We start from the raw sequence: 18,221 nt of genomic DNA on the forward strand, positions 1-18,221 counted from the left end.
TTATGGCTGTATGATACTAGACTTTGATAAATTTGCTGCGAAGAGAGTAGAAAAACACATAATTAGAGTGCGTAGCCGGCTATTTGAGGCATTATTTTTGACAATATTATGCTTTCCAGCCAGCAAAACGGAACAACTGGATCGCCAACTGAACGCCAACTGGTTTTTGCAGCTAGTCAGTTCCCAAAGTCTAATCTCACACAGCTATTAACATTAAACCAAAAGGTGCTGCCACTTCGCAGCCGTCTGGCAGTCTGGTTTGATTTGTGACGACCGACCAGATCGAGAGAAAAACAAAATCCTATTGTTTTGTTTTGGCGGTGCCATTGGCTTTATATTCATTTGTCAAATCAAAGTATAAAGTGCAGTTTATGTAATGGGTTTCCTGTATATTCTGGGATGGATATCCCTTGGTATCCAGATCACGTTCCTTACTCTGTCCATAGGTGAGCTGCTCTGTTTTGTGTGACGCCCATTGTTTTGTGTCGACGTCTGCAATGTTCTTCCAGTGGCAGGACTTTACTATTTGGCGGAACTCGCGGAAGAGTACACGACACAGGCGCGGCGGTGCATTCTGTTCATGATCAGCTTTACAATCTTTGTGTACATCATGCTGATGATTTTCGAGGAGTTCCCCTGGAGCATGCTGCTGTGCGGCTTTGTGGCGCAAGGCTTCCACCTGTCGATAATGGGAGGTTTTCCATTCATACGCCTGCTGTCTGTGCCCTTCCTGGGCTCCCTCGTCATGCTGGTGGTCAATCATTTCCTAGCATTTCAGTATTTCACCACCGTCTATGTGCCTTTCACTCAGGTGAGTGCCTTGGGGAGTTGGACTGAATTAAGTGACTGATCACAAATATTGCTTTTAGGTGCTTGCCTACTTCACCGTTTGCATGTGGATCGTGCCCTTCGCCCTGTTCGTCTCGCTCAGTGCCAACGACAGCGTCCTGCCCACGGTGAATGAGCAGAGCAGACGGAGCCCGGACGTGGTCAGCAATTATTTCTCGCGGAACAAGAAACAGGGGCTGCTCTCCCTTTTCAACTATATGAAGGAGCAGCTGCTCCCAGCGCGGAGCAAGAAGGCGTTTTAGAACTTACATATTCAGAGATGTGTGCAAATAGGAATGCGAATGATCTAGTATCTAGAGTAGTTCCTTTGATTATTTATTTTTTGTACCTATAAACCAGACAAGCGAGCAAGTATACATACGTAGATAAATGCAAGATGCACATTCCTTTATTAATGGCCAACATTTAATTTTAAACGAATCCCTGTGAAAATAGAAATATAGTACGAGATTTACTTGGACTGAGCCTTAACACTGCCATCGGCCATGCCGAAGTAGCACTTGTGGGCCATGTCAACGAAGAGTCCAGTCTCCAAGACGCCTGGGATCATGGTGATGGTGCGATTCACTTCATCCCAGTTGTACTCTCGCTTGCCAACGAACTTCCAGTCGAGCAGAAAATTGCCATTATCGGTTATAATGGGTCCAGCCTTTACCTTTGCCATGCGCAGTACGACCTCGCCACCAAACATGGCCTCGATCTGCAGCTTTATGGGAACTTGGGCCATGGGCGCAACCTCAATTGGAACGCCCCTGCACCATTGCTCGCCCAGATGCAACGATTTCTTCGTGTAGTCGGCCACCACAATGAACTTTTTGGAGCAGGCGGCAACAACCTTCTCCTGCAGCAAGCAGCCACCGCCGCCTTTGATCAATACCATATTCGAGTCCACCTCGTCGGCCCCGTCGATGGCCACATCGATGATGGGATTGCGATCCACCGAGCCCAAGTTTAGATTGTAGTCCAAGATCAGATGCTGGGCCTGGTAGGACGAGGGCACACAGATCAGGTCCGTCAGCTCGCCATCCTTCCAGACACGCTCTGCAATGCGCTGAACCGCGTACACGACCGTCGAGCCGCTTCCAATCCCTACAATTTTTGTGTCCTCCTTCACCCACTCGTCCACGGCCGTGCGTGCGGCCTTCTTTTTGGCCTCGTCCAATGAAATCTCGTCGCCCATGTTCCTTGTCTGTGCACCCAATAAAAGCTGCTGCGCGTTCAAAAAATGTTGATTGAAATGTGGTTGCGATAAACCCCGACGAAGTAAACCCAATAACATGTGGTGATGTTAGTGGTTTAAAAACTTCAATGTCAAATGTCGTGGGACGATATACCGATGAAACAACGAACTTAGCCTACTCAAGCCCTCGTTTTTAAACGGAACAGAAACTTTAGTTTAGCCGTGGAATATAATACTAATAATAATTACTCTTGTAGGTCCATCTTATTCTTCATCTTTAGATAAAAATAACCACGACTATCTTTTACCCAAACTTTGCTAAAATTCTTCAAGGCATCATTTTCGTGGAGGGTATTTTAGTACCCACTGGTGGACAATGGGTTAAGCGTCTGTTATGCGCTTCACAGAAATGTTAGCTGTTCTTATTTGAAATTAGGCGCGATTTTTATTGCGCCTAATTTCAAATAAGAACAGCTAACAGCTATTTTATTTTATTATTATTATATCATATATTCATTTTCAAGTTAATAACTATCATCTTGGATTGTTGAGAGAGATACTTCCTTGAGATACTGCGAGTAATCATAGGTAACAACCTTGGGGGCAAAGAAGCCTCCGGAACCAGGACGACTCTTGTAAAAGATGCCTAGGCCGGCCAGAGGTACTGCCGGATGGGGCACAACCTCCTGCACATCAATGAAGGGCAAAGTGTTCTGGGACGCGTCTTTCACCTTGCTGGAGCTGAAAAAGTTCATATACTGATTCGATGTGGACAGCGGCAACGAGGGCTGATCTGCGGCTGTGGGCACATCAGCCTCTTTGACGATCAGCTCTTGACGTGGCTTTTCGATGGTTTTCTCCGTGTTGCTGTTGTTCAACCAGACGCTGTTGCGCTTCGGTTCCACCAGGCGTCCAGTGGGGAAGTCGAAATAGCTGAACCGCACCTCCAGGTTGAGGTGCTTGTGCCAGACACGAAAGCGGGCCCCAGTCACCACAAGGGAGCGGTTCGAGCCGGAAGTTATCTCGTCCAGGTCCATGGCGCGGCTGTCGACGGTGAGAGTGTGGTAGTCGTAGTCGTTGCGAACATCCACATCGTTAAGGTGGTATGAGTCTAGCGGCAGCCATTCTAGAGAGGACACATTGATTGCTCCACGAGGCAAGAGCTCGCCCTGCTGCAGCTGCAAGTGAAAGACGCGATTACTCTTCACGAAGCGCACACCTGTTACCACCTTGTTCTCCATGAAGTCCGACAGCGAGTCACGCAGGTTAAAGTAGCGATCAGAGAGAGGTCCCTGCTCGTCGCACAGGCAGAAGCAGTAGGAGCAGCGCCAGAGCATATAGTAACACCCTGATGAGGCCGTTTTAGTGGCCGACTCGCATCTGCCGTTGGAGCTCTTCCTGCCGAGAGTTGCCCCATCATCAGATTGAATGTATTCATAGCGTCGCGAAGAGTTCCCCTCAGACGGGCAGATCTCCACATCCGAGTCCATGTCGCCGCAGTTATAGAGTCTTCCGTTGCAAGGCGTCTGCTTGCCGCAAAGCTCTTTGTCTCCCTTGTAGCAGCCATTGGAGCGAGTGTCCGGATAGTCGCCACAGGTACCCCAGCATCCCTGGTTCTCGCCCAAGTTGGCCTCGTTCTCCACGTAGCCCTGCAGGAGACGCGTAGCCCGATCGTAGGTCTCCCCGGAGACGTGCTTATCCTTTCCGGGATCACAGCGCCAGTAGACACGCCCGCTGCGAGCCATCACCTGACTAAGAACCCTCACGGAGGATTCCATACGCCGGGCGTAGTTATTGCGCATCAAAGCTATCTCCTGCGTGAAGTTGCCCTTCCCGAGCTCCCGCTGGATCATCCAGGAGAACTCCATCATACTGTAGGCCTTGAGCTCGGTGAGGGCTACACTTGTGTAGAGCTGAAATGGAAATTGCTGGGCCGAGTGTTTGGCCATGCACATCTGTCCCGGTGATTTCTCGTAGTTAAGCGTCAGTTGAGACAGCAGCGTGTTGACAAAGTCGGTCTTGTTGTCCGCCTGCCCCTCATCCTCAAATAGAACCGAATGTATCAGCTCCAGCTGCATAGCCAACGAACCTGGGCCTGGGTCCACGTTCCACTCGGCAAATTTTAGAAGCGTGGCCGGCTCAAGAGCATGCTTATGCTGGATATAGTCTCCCAACTGTGCGTACCGCGATTTTACGATTCTGGTGAGGTCGTTGACCAGATTCAGCTTGTGCTGTAGCTGGGATTGCTGGTGGAGCTCCTGGATCAAGGTCTCGATGGTCAGGGAAGTGCGAAGAGATTCCATTTGCTCCAAATTACGGATGTGGTCATCCACCACCTCGATGCGGTTCATCAGTTGGCCCTGCTTGTCATGGGTGCCGGTGACCTTATCTTCTAGAGACTCTACCACATCACAGACCTTTAATATTGCGTTGGTCACATCTCTGATCATCTCTATTATATCCACGGCCCTGTGAATCACGCTGTGTGCGGGTGGGATCAATAGGAAGGCAAACACCAAAAACAGCTTGAGTCGCATCGTATATTCGCTGTAGAAGTGTTGAAGTTAAATGAAAATGAAGCTCTTCAGATTTCCGCTTACTCAGCCGTCGAAAATGTTTATGCAGTCAAGAAAAAATAAATCTTTCGTTCAGCAGAAAAGCGAATTGAATTTGTCCGCGATTGCGACTGTAGTTTCGGCTTTGAATACAATTGTTATATTTGAAAACTGCACATCTGCACATATGTATGTACATATGTATGTACATATGATCGCTGTCGGAAGAGCGCCGTGCTCAGTATTGCATTTCATGTATGAGTTAATCCTTCTCTCACACGAGTACCGCAATGTGTCGTTCGCTCTGGCTCTCTCTGCGCTCAGAAAAGACAAGCGCTGGAAGGAGATGGCAACAGTGTTGCCATTTTATCCTATTTAAGGCTAGATCTAGCTTATTTGAAAACGGAAAAGCTTGAAAAATTATGAAAATGCTTATTGCCTTAAATCTAGCCTTTTTTCATTTCACTTTGTTTATGTTTGCCCTTTTATATCCTACATATATTTTTAGGCAAATCGAACAAAAAGTATATTTGTTGTACATATTTTGGTGTATCATGGTATTTTAAAATTCATTTATATTGTATATTTTCGTTGAAAAGTTTCGGTCACTACTACACAGAAACTTGGCGATCGTGTGAAATGTGTAATTGTGTAAAATTGAGGTGCAAGGATTTTATAAAGATGCTTATTATCCAACTCAGAGAAAGGTAAGCTTCAATAGGATTTGATATTAAAAATAAATAATAATCTGCTGTTTAATTTCAGACCTCCAGATAATTTCGAGACATTGGAAAAACTGCAAGTTTTTGCAGCAGAAAATGTACTCGAACATAATAAAAATCCTAATGATCTCATTTCCATATTGGAACACTTCAACTATAGCAATATAGATGGAATTCTTGCCCAATGTGGCAAAATTCACGTAGTCCCTTGGCAAAGTACAGATGACACTATAAAGCTTTGGTCAGAAGTACTGACTTATAAAGATGCTGGAAAAAACAAACCTCTTGAAGAAATCGCTTTATTTGCCATTGAAATTTTAAGTCTACCGTGGTCAAATGCTGCCATTGAACGTGTAATCAGTCAAATAAATATCGTTAAGACCAAGCTTAGGAACAAAATGACTGTTAAATACTTAAACTCAATATTAAATATAATATTTAATTGTCTGATGAATACGACTATAATTCTTTTGAATTTTACAGATATGGATTGCGCCGTCATGGCAAATGTTGCCCCAACTACCAATTACCGGAGAAATATTTAAATTTAATACGTTCCAGCGATAAATACCGATAGCGATAAATACCGATTCGAGTAATAGCGAGTTGGATAAAATTATAACACAATTAGGAATGTGTATATCTATGTATGTGTATTTTTTTATTTTTAGCCTATTTTTTGGCATGTTTTTTACAATTTTTAGCTTGTGTTTTTGTGAAATGTAGCTTATTTTGACGCTCAAAATCTTGCAACACTGGATGGCCAACGATTGCGTTCTGCACTCTGGCATTGTTATTGTTTTAGCTGACAGAAAAGGAAGATGAGAAATACAACGATACACTGAAAGCAATCTTTTAAACGTAACAGTAGATGCGAGAGGATGAGAGGGCACATGAGAGGGCACATGAGAGGGTACACAAATAGTTCGTACACAAATACAATGGTAGATACATACATACATATGTATGTATATTGGAAGATCGTTAGCATAGGAATGAACGGGCACGGGCAGGATCCGTTCCACTTTACATGGCCTGTTATACAACATTGCAGCTAACATTCTCTTTGCAGCGATGTTTCAGCACTAAATGGTTTCCTGGGTGCACTCGTGCGATTCCATTAACAATGGGAATATCAACAATACAAAACTATTTTTAAAGTTAAGCGCTGGCCACGATAAAGGCAGAAAATGGCAGCAAAAGGAATTGAAAGCATTTAGTTGTGACTTACTGCGGTACGGCGACGACGATGGCCGACGATGGCCGAACGAAAGCCATAAAGGGGAATCCCCACAAAAGGCTGCTAGCCCCGTTGTTGCATTCTGGCTTATGTACGAGTGTGTCTGTATGTGTGTATGCCCGGAATATTTGAGGAAATTTAATACTTTTAGTGCACAAAGCAAAGCTGTTGGCATTGCCATTGCGATAAAGCTGAAAAGCAGCAGAGCACAATTACAAAGGTGATTGCAATTTCTCTCTTTCGTGGTGGGAGGAAAACGGTGATGAGTTATCCCTGAGTGGGTGCAGCGAGGAAGAGGGAGAGAGAAAAGAATTTGTGTTAATGGATTTCACTTTTTAAGAAATAAATTACTATCTCAGGTCTGCAACAAGCCAGTGGCTAGCAAGAGGAAGAACCACCGCAAACAGATTTCCATCCAGCTTGCATGATTTGATGGGATTTTGACTCATTAGCAAAAGAGGAGACCACATAGTCTGAAAGGAATCGAAAGATCTGCTTATGCATATGCGTCTTCCACCATTACTTCGCTGGAAATGGAACTCTACTATATATCGGCAAGTGTTCGTAGTTGCCCAAAGTAAACAGCAATTAAGCGAAACAAAACCCCGACCGACAGCAAACAGTAATGAATACTCGTATATCAGGGGAAACACAGCAAATGCAAATTGTTAATTAAAGAAATGGCATTGTTAAATGCGCCCCATGTGGCATGTTTCGGGCCAACACCTGAACAGCCCACAGTTCTCGGCTGTGCCCCACAATTACGTGCTGAAAAAACAAAAATTTGGCAAAAACGAAGGGGCAAATGGACCTGCGACCCAGATGCAGCCCCACTGACATCCATTATGGCAGCCCCGCAGCAACTCAAATGGGGGAAAAAAATTCATAGAGGCAGGCCAGGGCGGAATGGGGCTGGGCAGGGCTGGGCAGGGCTGGACAGGCTCTCGTTGCTTCTTTTGTGAGAATTATGATTCTCTGGGCTGATGATGACAATGTCGGGAACTGCAACGAACGACTTTCCAATGGGTGCGATTTATAATTTGATTAGCGCATCGCTGAATGCACACGAAAACGAGGGAGGGAGCGGCCCTCGTATAATGCCGTCGAATCGCGCTCAAAAGTCAAACGGGAAGTGCAGCCGAGTGCATTGAGCGCGGGATGGAGGCGAGAGCGGAAATCGGCACAGAATCTGAATCGGGCACCATTCTCGTCCTTATCCCTCATCTACTTAGAGGCCCAATGCAAAATGGAGCGGGCCATCACACTCCGTTGGCTGACAATGACAAATGATGATGGAGCAGAGGACCAGAGGACATGCCTCGCTCCTGGGATAAAAAGTTCTCTCGCTTTTGGCTTTCAATTAATCCGGCCAAGTGGCGCTTTTATTGAGCCTAGGCCTTGTAGGCCCCTGATTATCAGTTGTGTTTTGTCCAACGGAGCGAGGATGCCAGAAAAAAACAGAGACAAATATCTGGGAAACTGCGAAAAAAGCCATTCACAAATCTCCACCGTTCTAAAGGGTTTTACCCGACCACAGACACAAACAAAGACACAAAGGCGGCCAAATTTGCCTGCCATTCATTAAACAATGAACAACAAATCCGAGCTGGGGGCGTGGCCGTTGAGCCTGCCCCCACATAGATAGATTAATGGCCGCAAACAAAGCCGACGAAATCAATTTATTATACGGCCGACAGTTGACCGCAGGAAAAACTGAGAAGCCGAAACAAAAGCGGAAGGCTTGCGGGGAACATAACGAGCAAAATGAATTTAATTCTCCAGCAGGGAGGGTTCTCGGAAAGATTAGACATGGAAATTTGGAATCCTTGGAGGACAAATCTGCAGGGCAAGCCTATAGCTTAACCTTGCGCAATCCATCGGGAGTGCAGCAGTTGTAAGTGTCATTGATACGACTCAGTCCCAGGCGAGACAGTTCCTCCTGCTCCCACTCGTACTCCTGGTCGAACAGCTCCTGCATTCGCTGGCGTCGCGTCTTGGCGATCAACTGCACGGCGGTGCTCAGCTCCAGGCTCATGGGCTTTACCAGATCATTGATGATGGGATTGTTCGAGGTGATTAGCGACGAGTCGCGGCTGTTGAGCAGCGAAAGACTGTGCACGGAGGTAAGCGACGGATAAGCTGCCCAAATAATGGTTAATCCCCACAAGTCACTTACAAATCAGCAGGCATCTTTGTATTCCGGGTTTGAGCTGGCACTGGAACACGTTTACTCAATATCGAATCGATGAAATACTGTTGTACCCTGTCAGACAATCTTCTCTAAGCCTTCTTGAAGGGGTTTTTTTTTCCAAGTCTGCCAATCAATAAACCACTATCCAACAAATGGTGTAGAGGACTGACACTCGACCGCATTTAGCACTCTAGTGAAGGTCCAGCAAATGAGCTACTTAAGAGGAACTGCCACAGGATGGGGATAAGTGAATAAGCAGGTAAGATATATGTAATTGAGTCCAGGCCATAGAGAAATGTTAATGAAGAATGAAACGATACTAATAAACATTTACCCCGAAGTTGGGCTACACATTTCGCCTTTTAGGGAAGGAGCTAAAAGCCAGGCACAGTCTCAGTACCCGCTCTGGTAATCCCGAGAGTGGGGCGCACAAGGAGAAGATTGGAAAACGAAATCGTTGCTGGGCCACTTTTGGCACCGGCTACACTGAGACACTATCAAAGTCATGTTCGATGGGGGGAACAGTCAGGTGTGTAATTGCAATCCGAATTGGTCAAGTGTAACAATGTAAAGACGCCTCGCCTGGCCACACTCGGACTCGGAGGGGGGTTGGGGCGGTGCCACACGCCAGTTACCGTCTCACACCTGCTGCCATCCGGGGGAATCAATTTGATCCTTGAACTTATGCAGCCAGCAAACTGAAACTTGGCATCGCAATGCCTTCGATGGGGGGCATTGCAGCCGTTTTGGGGAACAAAATCAGATTGTAAATTGCAGCTGAAAATGTCACGTGCATCGACACATTTTTTGGAGGCAACTGTGTCTCCCTGTCTCCCTGTCTCCCTGTCTCCCTGTCTCCCTGTGTTCCTTTGTCCCTCTTCGAAAGCCGAGCCAGACCGTGCGGAGACCGAGAGGAGATGTCGTGACATTTGGTCGAGCACAGCGCCCGTTTGGGCCCGACATGAAGAAAGGTTATTGCAATAGTCTCCGCCAAAGCAATCAATGGACGCCAGACATGAACTCCCGGGGTGCATGTGTTGGAGCGGATAGCACGGTAAGCACGGATATCACGGAGGGGCAGGACGAACACGGGCATGGGCACCTGCTCTCTTTGCTGCTGCTGCTGCTGCTGCTCTTGCTGTTGGTACACTCTTCGCACTGGGTGGCAGGCCCCATTCATTATGTTGACCACGCTGTCGCATTTTGCTACGTGACATTTTGCTAACTGCCCAGAAAATGGAGCGAATGCCGCTGCCGCACTTGGACCATTGTCATGGCATAGTTCACTCCAGCTGCGACTGCGGCTGCTCGTCAGGGATGGCAATGTCTCGATTACACAGCGCTCTGTCAATCCATCGTTCTCTATGGAAGTTGTTTGCAACAGCGATATATGATCGATTTTCTATAGGATATTTCTAAAAGAGGGAGGTCCCTTCCTCCATCATCTAATGGGTGCAATGGGCTTGGTCTTGACTCAGAATCGTCTGTCCTTTGGTGGTTAAGTGTTCTCGTTCCCCGGTGATGTGTGCTGCTGAAATTTATCCAATTGCATTGCCATTACAATATACAAAGTTATGGCAATGTCTCTCCAGAGAATGGCGAATCACAGGCGGAACAGTGCAGAATCAGAGCGAAGAAGTTGCTCGGGATTTGTATCGGAATTGCAGTGGAGTCCGTTTCAAATTGCAAGTAAATAAAGCGTCTGGCAGACAGCAGAAACACCTCCCACGCCAGAGTTGAGTTATGGACGTGCTGGAGCAGGAACCGAAGCGTACACAACACCCGGAACATGCTGGAGGCGGGAAGGGAAGGGCCTTGGCAGAGGGATCTCTGGCATGGCGAGGCGAGGCGAGGCGGGGCAAAGTAAATGTGCAAGCATTTATTTATGTGGCCTGCTGTGGTGCACTTTAAAGCGCTGCAATTGCCCTGATTCGGGACAATAGTACAAATCCCGTTGTACAGGACAACAGGAGGACATCCAGTACAAGTGACACTGGTAGTTTGGATCCCCGTAAAGAGTTTATTGTGAGACTTTCAGCTTGCTTTACAAATTCTAATTTCAAATTGTTCGGAAAACACACAGAATGGCACTTTATCCATCTGCTCTTGAAGTTGCAAAGAAATGTGTCCCAAGCACTTTGGGCACTGCAGAAAACTGGCTAAAAGCTCAATTTTATGGTAAACTTTCGGGTCAAGTGAACACCAAACAAAGGACACGAAATGTATACTTAATAAGTACTCCCTAGCCCACCAATCTATCAATTTATCAAGCGAATTGCTGTTGAATCAAGCCGAAACTTTATCCACCTGGTGGCAGGACCTGCAGGAGCCCGACACACCCGAACACGCATTTCAATTTTAATGAGCCCTCGACAGAGGGAGAGAGAGAGGTCCTGCTCCTTTTTGGCCTAACTTTAATTAACAACAAAAGTCATGGTCCCTGCAAAACAGCACCAAAACGAGAGCTAAACCTGATGAAAAACCTTAATTTGTGGACAACGAGAGCGGAGCAACAAAAGAGATGACATAAAAAGACACATGAGACCAGAAGCGCATTTCGTATGGCAGTGGGCTTCCAAGGAGCGCACAAAGAGTCGCTACCAAGTAGTTTCACTTCCTTTTTTGGTCTTTTGGTCCTTTTTCCCATGCTGCATGCGCGTGCGTGCGTGTGTGTGTGTGTGTGTGTGTGGCACGTCCCTGGCCATCAACAAGGGGTTTTTTTGTTTTTTCTTTTGGAGGATGGAAGTTTCTGCAGTTGGCGTTAAAAAAGCGGAAAATCGCAGCACATTTTTGCTTTTTAATTAAGCCCTCAATTTTTTATGTTCCATTCGAAAGCGACATGCCGTGATTCCACCTCCTCCGCGTCCCCACCATTCCCACTCCAGGCAGAGGAGGAGGGCATAGTTTACTTTTTCAAAGTGCAACAGAAACTGGAATTGTTAATATGCGGGACTGCGTTCTGGAGGGCAGAGCCATAAGAGAGAGAGAGAGCATGTCGAATTTGACAAATTTCACACTGAAGGAGGCCCTAATTAAATGGCACTCGCTTAGCCTTCTTTCAGGGTCTCGTTTTTGTTCTTGAAAAAATACAATTAAAGAACAAAACATTCACGCAAGTCTGATTTCAGTTCTATCATATCTTTTCGGTGAACTTTGTATTACAATTCCCCTACCATGGCAAAATGAGGAAAGGCTTTTATAGGTTCTTATACACAAATGTCCGATTACTGAACGGTGATCACTGATCATGCCTGATCCGCTCCAATCGTTCGTTGCAAGAGAGCGTCAACTGACGGCATGGCCATAAATGAAGCCGTCTGCCCCGGAGTGCGTTCAGTACGGTGAACATTTTTGGAAGGTGAAGAACAGAGCATTTTCAGTTTATTTCGACTGCGAACAGTGGAGAGTACATATATACGTGATCGCAGGTAGAATTTTGAGCGGCGTCAACGTTGTGATTATTTGAAGCTGCTGACAGAGGGCGATCGTTGAACTGGGACGTGACTGCAGTCGACCGAAAAACCGGTAACCGGGGTACCAGAGCACTCAAGTCGAATATCTAATACGGTTTTAAGGCCCGAATGAACCAACATGTGCCACTTTTGGGGCAGAAGCCCAGCAAAGACATGTATTGCATCTGGAAGGAACTAAAGACCCAATCCTCGTCTTCGGGATCTGTGCCGTCTGGACCGGACAGCTCCCTGCGCAATGCGATCTTATAAGAGGCTACGCGAATCTCTTGGTGGTCAGGCACTTGGAGCCCAGTCTCCACCAGCTCATCCGGCTTAGGCGGCAAACGGCGTAGCAACACAATCTCCAGGTGCACGTGCAATAAGCTTCTGCCATCGTCGCATTCTTTCGTCTTCAAATGTATGGGTTTCGATAGCTCCAAGCCCTCTGGTCCCATCAGGTTGGCGTACACACTTTCCCTCTGGGCGATTCCGTACATGGTCAGGGAGAATTCCTCCGTGCAGAAGCTTCGAATGCGCTTCCAGTCTATGCGACGCACTGCCTCCAGCATCGCGAGGGTTGCCTGACACGTTCCCTCCAGGAATTCCTCCGCGCTGAAGTCCGGCCCGAGGATGTAGCGCAGCCTCCACAGGAGGTAGCGCTCCTGGAGATATAGCCGAGCCAGGTTCAGGTGGTCCTTGAGCTGGCTCACCTTTACAGGTGGCTCGTGGCTAAACTGTCGGCAGCACGGGGCCGGGCTTGGGGTAAATGGTTGCTTCCCTGCAACAATAATTTTGGTGGGGGCGCGCAAAACATTTAGGAACATTTTGGGGAAAATTATTAATTGGGAATCCTTTATATAAGTATGTATGTTTGACTGTATGCTCTCTCAGTTCCATTGCCACAGCATGCTCGGATCTACTTCCATGTACTGCCTGCTTTTACTGCTGATGCCTTCTGCCAGCCTGGCTGTCTACGATCATTATCGGCTGCCCACCGCCCTGGAGCCACAGCACTATGATATACGCATCCTGACCCACCTGAATGCCTCCGACCTGCGCTTCGAGGGGGCTGTGAGGATCGATCTGCTTGTCCTCCAGGCCACCAGAAACATCACGTTGCATGCGCGGAATTTGCGGATAGACAAGTCTGGCATTTCGCTTACTGGTGGAGAGGAGAGGCAGTGCCTCTCCGACATGGATATCGAGCTGAATGAGGTATACGACTACTACACGCTGCACCTGTGTCGGGATCTGGAGTTGGGTCAGACCTACCAGCTGACGATGCACTTTGAGTCGTCGCTGAATGCAACAGAGTCGGGCTACTACAACAGCTCCTACACGGACGCGGCATCCCAAGAGAAACAGTGAGTTTTGCGGCTCTTTGACAAACGATGGCCGGTTTCCTGATCGCACGTTTCATTTATTAGTTACTTGGCAGTCACACAGTTCTCTCCGACGTTTGCCCGCCAGGCGTTTCCCTGCTTCGATGAACCCCTATGGAAGGCCACTTTTAACGTGACCCTGGGCTACCACAAACGCTACACGGGCCTCAGCAACATGCCGATCCTCCAGTGCGGAAAGCAGTAAGTATACGATTATACTGATCCACTAAGTCTCTCTCTTCTTTTCATCGTCTCAGTGAAAGCCTCCTTGACTATGTCTGGTGCGAGCACGAACAACTGTCGAGGACATCCACCTACCTGGTGGCCTTTGCGGTCCACGATCTGACCAACGCGGCCACCGTGCAGAGCGACACCAAGAACAGGGTGATCTTCCGCAATTGGTTACAGCCCAAGGCGGTGGATCAGGCCAACTTTTCCATCGCCATGGCCCCAAGAGTTATCGGCTACTTTGAGGATCTCTTTCGGCTGGACTTTCCGCTGAGAAAGATCGACCAGCTGGCAGCGCCCACCCACAGGTTCTCGGCCATGGAGAACTGGGGACTGGTCACCTTCAAAGAGGCCAAGTTCGTGCACAGCCCGAATGATCTGCAGGTGGCAAGGGATGGCAAGGCCAAGACGTTGGCCCACGAGTATGCTCATCAGTGGTTCGGCAACCTCGTGACCATGAAATGGTGGAACGATCTCTGGCTGAAGGAGGGCCCATCCACGTACTTCGCGTATCTGGCCCTGGATGCCCTGCAGCCCGATTGGGGTTGCGGCGAGCGATTTATAGGCGATGACTTGGAACGTTTCTTTCTTCAGGATTCGGCCAGCTCGGCGCGCGCCATTTCCCGAGAGGTGAAGGATCCTGCGCAGATCCTCGGGCAGTTCTCAGAGTACGTCTATAAGAAGGGCGCCCTGATCATGCGCATGCTGCACAAGATGATCGGCGAGGAGGCCTTCTTGCTGGCCATTCGCTCCTATCTCTCCGTACACTCCTTCGGAAATGTGGAGCAGGCTCATCTGTGGCAGTCCATGCAGGCGGCAGCCGTGGAGGAGAAGGTTCTACCCCCTGACTTCAATCTTGGTCGAGCCATGGACTCGTGGACGCTGCAGGGGGGCTATCCACTGGTCAACGCTGTTCGGGACTACGAAACGGGAAGCGTGAGCCTCAATCAAACGAGATTTTACCTGGAGAAAGGCCTGAGGGAAGGCGCCGCCACAGGCAACTGCTGGTGGGTGCCGCTGAGTTTGGTCTCCCAAAACGATCCCGACTTTGAGCGCACTCGTCCCCAGTCTTGGCTGGAGTGTCCCACCTCTGCACACACAGTGGAACTACCCCTCAGTACAGCACGCAATGAGTGGTTCATTCTGAATCCCCAGGTCAGTGTCATCTATCGGGTGAACTATGACGAGCACAACTGGAGGATGATCATCAGTACTCTGGCAAATGATCCAAGCTTTGGGGGCATCCCCGTGTACAACAGAGTCCAGCTAATGGATGATCTGATGGCCTTGGGTGCGGTAAAACTCCTCAGCTACGACTGGGCCTTCGACCTTTTCGAGTATCTGCAGAGGGAGGAGGAGTTCCTGCCCTGGAAGAGAAGTCTGGGCCTCTTAGACCGCCTTGGAATGTTATTGAGTGGTCGGCAGGCAACAGAGTTCAAGGTAGGGTCGAAGATGGTCCTTTTAGGACTTTATTCTATCACCGTTTCTTCCAGGTTTACATGGCAAAGCTCCTCACAGCGCCGTATAGCCGCCTGCCCAAGCTGGGCGCCATCACGAGTATGGCCTCGACCAACAGGGAGGTGTCCTTAATGCGGCTGATCTACGCTCAGGCCTGTCGCTACCGCGTGGACGACTGCGTGGCCCAGGCCAGGCAGGCCTTTTTGCGAGATTCAAATGGTTTCCTGGAGCTTCCCGCCGACTTGCAGGAGGTGGCCTACTGCACCGCCATCGAGCAGGGCGGCGAAGCGAACTTCCAGCACGTGATGCAGCTCTTCAGGAACTCGACGAATGCCCCCCAGCAGGGAATCTATGCGTCGGCTCTTGGCTGCAGCCGCAACATCAGTCTGCTTGGGGAGTTCCTCGACTACACGCTCCAGTCCGAGAAGGAAGAAGTCAGCGATTGCTACATGCTGACCGTGAAGACCGCACTGACACGTGAGAACGTGGCCATCGAGGCGGCCGACCACATTCTGTCCCATGCCAAAAGACTCACGTAAGTGTGGGGGGAAATTAAGCCAAAAGAACACCGAAAAACCGAATAATTGATGACTTTTTCACAGCGAAAAGTTCAAGAAACGGCAGCTGACGAGCCTCCTGCAGACCCTGGCTGGAAATCTGTACAGACCCGAAGATTCGGCAAGACTGAAGGAGCAATTGAAGGACCTGAAGCAGTTCGAGGAGCCCCTCCAGAAAGCCCTCGATATGGTGAAGGTGAACCAGCAATGGCAAAGGGATTGCTCCGGCGATTTCAGCCAGGCTCTGGGGAGGCATATCTAAGAACCATACACAGCCCATGTCCAATAAACGGGGAAATCCCCCTCCTTTCGCAAGTTCTTGAAGGAACGAACGTAGTCCGAGCCAAATGGCGACACGCGTCAAGTCAGTCTCAGGCTCAGGGCTGTCAGGGCCCCCTTGTTCTTGGTATTAATTAAGGCAATGGTGATGAAATCTTGGAACTAGCATTGAAAGGAGGAGCTGGCCTCACGGGCTGTCAGAAACGGGCCCTGTCCCGGCTTTGACTTGTAAATTGCTTGACACGGGACACACACCGACACTATCCATCTCTCCACCTCTCCAGTCCCTGGACTCCGCCTCGGAACACAAACAGACGTTCTGGCATTTGACGTTTACACGGGTACGTCATAACATGTCCTGCCCTCCCCCCATGGGTGGAAATCGGAATCGAAATGGAGATGGCAGTGCCAGTGGCACTGGATCAGGAGATGAACAATGGGAAAAAGTTGTCCCCGCCATTTACTTATCCCTTTTGTTTGGCTTGGAGCTACTCCGAGCTGCTGTCATCTCTGCTCCATCGACGGCTGCCAATTAGTGAAATTAATCGTTTGCAATTGATGTGCCAAAGGGATAAATGGATGGCACTGGCAACAGGAGACGAGACTTAGGGCATCAATCAGTTGAAAGTATCTGTCAGCTTCCACTATTATGAGGGCATTGTGCAATCTTGTATCAATTACACATCACAATGCATTTGACAACAGATCTAGGCTACTACTGCGAGTATAAGCAGGCAATTAGAAACAATTGACTGAACTAAATGGATATAGATTGACATTGAGGGGATTCCTGCCCAAAGAGATAATTGTAGATTGGGTAATCCTTGCTTTCGCTTTAAAGCAAATGCCTTCGAGTACTCATTGGAAAACCATTGATGATGAAACCACAAAGAGAATCGTTGGTCATACATATGTAAGCCAATAAAGGTTCGAGTATATGTACAGAGTACATATCACATAAATATGTGTACATAGTTTCTTCATTGCATTCATAAATGCAAATGAAAAGTGGCGCTGTCCTGTCAGATAAATTAACGCTATTAATGCTTGTTAAAAGCGGTTATTAAATTAATTAAATGTGATGTCAGCTGGACGTGTGTGCGCTCTGTGGCCCAGTGTACGAGCGGGAGTACGGCTCTGAGCACACACGGATGCGAGTACGGACACGGACTATTGTATTTTAAATATTTATGCTGGACATTGGCATTTTAGCGCTACTTTTTGCTTATTTATTTATCACAAATTAATTGAATTGGAGCGTCGCGAGCGTCGCGAGCGGAGTGGCAGCTTAATATCGTTCACCTGTCAAATTATTTGCCACAGGCACCAGACATCAGACATCAGGCATCAGACATCCATGAAATTGTTATGGAAATAGCCGTCGAAAATCCAAGTCGGCCACAGACCACAGGACATTTCTAGCTGTCCTACTCCTTTGGAGCTCCCATTAACAATCGATATATTTTCATTGGCCCCATCCCCAGCCGCAGCCCCAGTCCCAGCCTTGGGAGGGGTCATGCAAGCAATTTGTGGGCAAAGTTTTATGTTTGGTTAGCCCTTTGCATTGTCTGTTGCCCAAACGGCAGGAGGAGCTTGAGTGCAGGAGACAGTAGACAGGATTGCAGCTCCTTCGATCCCCCGACTTGCCTGCAGTTTGTGGCTCCTTCCGATGCCGGCTGCAGCTTAGCATAAAATCAAATTTCGTTGCTTAATTAATATGCATTCAGTGTCGGGGCCAGAACAAGGATCAAATTATGTAATAGCCGCATTAAAATTGAATTTCTCGAATGCGTGCCTCGTGGATAGTCGTAGCTCCATCTATATCTATTCCTCTACGCCTGTGTGTGTGTGTGTGTGTGGGTGGAATTGTATTTCTGTGCACGTGGCACGAATGCAGGCACCACCATCATAACATCGAGAGCACTAGTCCATTGGAAAATGGTCTAATTATCCGTAATTGAATACGACATGGTTAGTCGATAGTCGGCAGTCGGTAGTCGGTAGTCGGTTGCCCCCCGCCCCGCTCTCTAAGTGGAAGCAATTATTTGTCTGTAGCTTCGATTGCAATTCAATTCAAGTGTTTAGATTATCAATTCCTTCCGTCGATTGTCGATTACGCCGTGCGGTC

General features: G+C 48.1%; 6 protein-coding genes across 8 annotated transcripts; 2 read left to right on the top strand and 4 right to left on the bottom strand.

The window, feature by feature from the left end:
- Window positions 1-162: 162 nt before the first annotated feature.
- On the top strand, window positions 163-1,240 carry LOC4803706 (protein TEX261). Its single transcript, XM_001360344.4, has 3 exons — window positions 163-446; window positions 510-811; window positions 870-1,240. Exons 1-3 carry the CDS (start codon window positions 377-379, stop codon window positions 1,089-1,091), a joined length of 594 nt encoding a protein of 197 aa, XP_001360381.2. The 5' UTR covers window positions 163-376; the 3' UTR covers window positions 1,092-1,240.
- Window positions 1,202-2,189, bottom strand: Rpi (Ribose-5-phosphate isomerase). The gene has a single exon (XM_002138225.3). The coding sequence runs from the start codon at window positions 2,126-2,128 to the stop codon at window positions 1,301-1,303; it is 828 nt and encodes a 275-aa protein (XP_002138261.2). The 5' UTR covers window positions 2,129-2,189; the 3' UTR covers window positions 1,202-1,300.
- Window positions 2,190-2,502: 313 nt separating this feature from the next.
- Window positions 2,503-4,856, bottom strand: LOC4803708 (uncharacterized). Its single transcript, XM_001360345.4, has 2 exons — window positions 4,630-4,856; window positions 2,503-4,576 (listed from the first exon to the last, which is right to left on the bottom strand). Exon 2 carries the CDS (start codon window positions 4,564-4,566, stop codon window positions 2,554-2,556), a length of 2,013 nt encoding a protein of 670 aa, XP_001360382.3. The 5' UTR covers window positions 4,567-4,576; window positions 4,630-4,856; the 3' UTR covers window positions 2,503-2,553.
- Window positions 4,857-8,207: 3,351 nt separating this feature from the next.
- Window positions 8,208-8,845, bottom strand: LOC6898193 (uncharacterized). Its single transcript, XM_002138226.3, has 2 exons — window positions 8,723-8,845; window positions 8,208-8,657 (listed from the first exon to the last, which is right to left on the bottom strand). Exons 1-2 carry the CDS (start codon window positions 8,734-8,736, stop codon window positions 8,399-8,401), a joined length of 273 nt encoding a protein of 90 aa, XP_002138262.2. The 5' UTR covers window positions 8,737-8,845; the 3' UTR covers window positions 8,208-8,398.
- Window positions 8,846-11,854: 3,009 nt separating this feature from the next.
- Window positions 11,855-13,088, bottom strand: LOC4803709 (uncharacterized). The gene is made up of 2 exons (XM_001360346.4): window positions 12,156-13,088; window positions 11,855-12,054 (listed from the first exon to the last, which is right to left on the bottom strand). The coding sequence occupies exon 1, from the start codon at window positions 13,011-13,013 to the stop codon at window positions 12,297-12,299; it is 717 nt and encodes a 238-aa protein (XP_001360383.2). The 5' UTR covers window positions 13,014-13,088; the 3' UTR covers window positions 11,855-12,054; window positions 12,156-12,296.
- Window positions 12,011-17,055, top strand: LOC4803710 (aminopeptidase N). 3 transcript variants are annotated; one of them, XM_033378144.1, is made up of 6 exons: window positions 12,011-12,095; window positions 13,081-13,553; window positions 13,617-13,772; window positions 13,829-15,239; window positions 15,293-15,792; window positions 15,860-17,055. In XM_033378144.1, exons 1-6 carry the CDS (start codon window positions 12,045-12,047, stop codon window positions 16,074-16,076), a joined length of 2,808 nt encoding a protein of 935 aa, XP_033234035.1. In that variant the 5' UTR covers window positions 12,011-12,044; the 3' UTR covers window positions 16,077-17,055. The 3 variants fall into 3 exon arrangements, with proteins under 3 accessions (XP_033234035.1, XP_001360384.4, XP_033234036.1); XM_001360347.4 differs by having other exon boundaries at window positions 12,063-12,165; XM_033378145.1 differs by lacking the exon at window positions 12,011-12,095 and adding an exon at window positions 12,173-12,262.
- Window positions 17,056-18,221: the final 1,166 nt, after the last annotated feature.

The sequence above is a fragment of the Drosophila pseudoobscura genome, chromosome 3, assembly GCF_009870125.1.
Source record: "Drosophila pseudoobscura strain MV-25-SWS-2005 chromosome 3, UCI_Dpse_MV25, whole genome shotgun sequence".
NCBI classification, from domain to species: Eukaryota; Metazoa; Arthropoda; class Insecta; order Diptera; family Drosophilidae; genus Drosophila; species Drosophila pseudoobscura.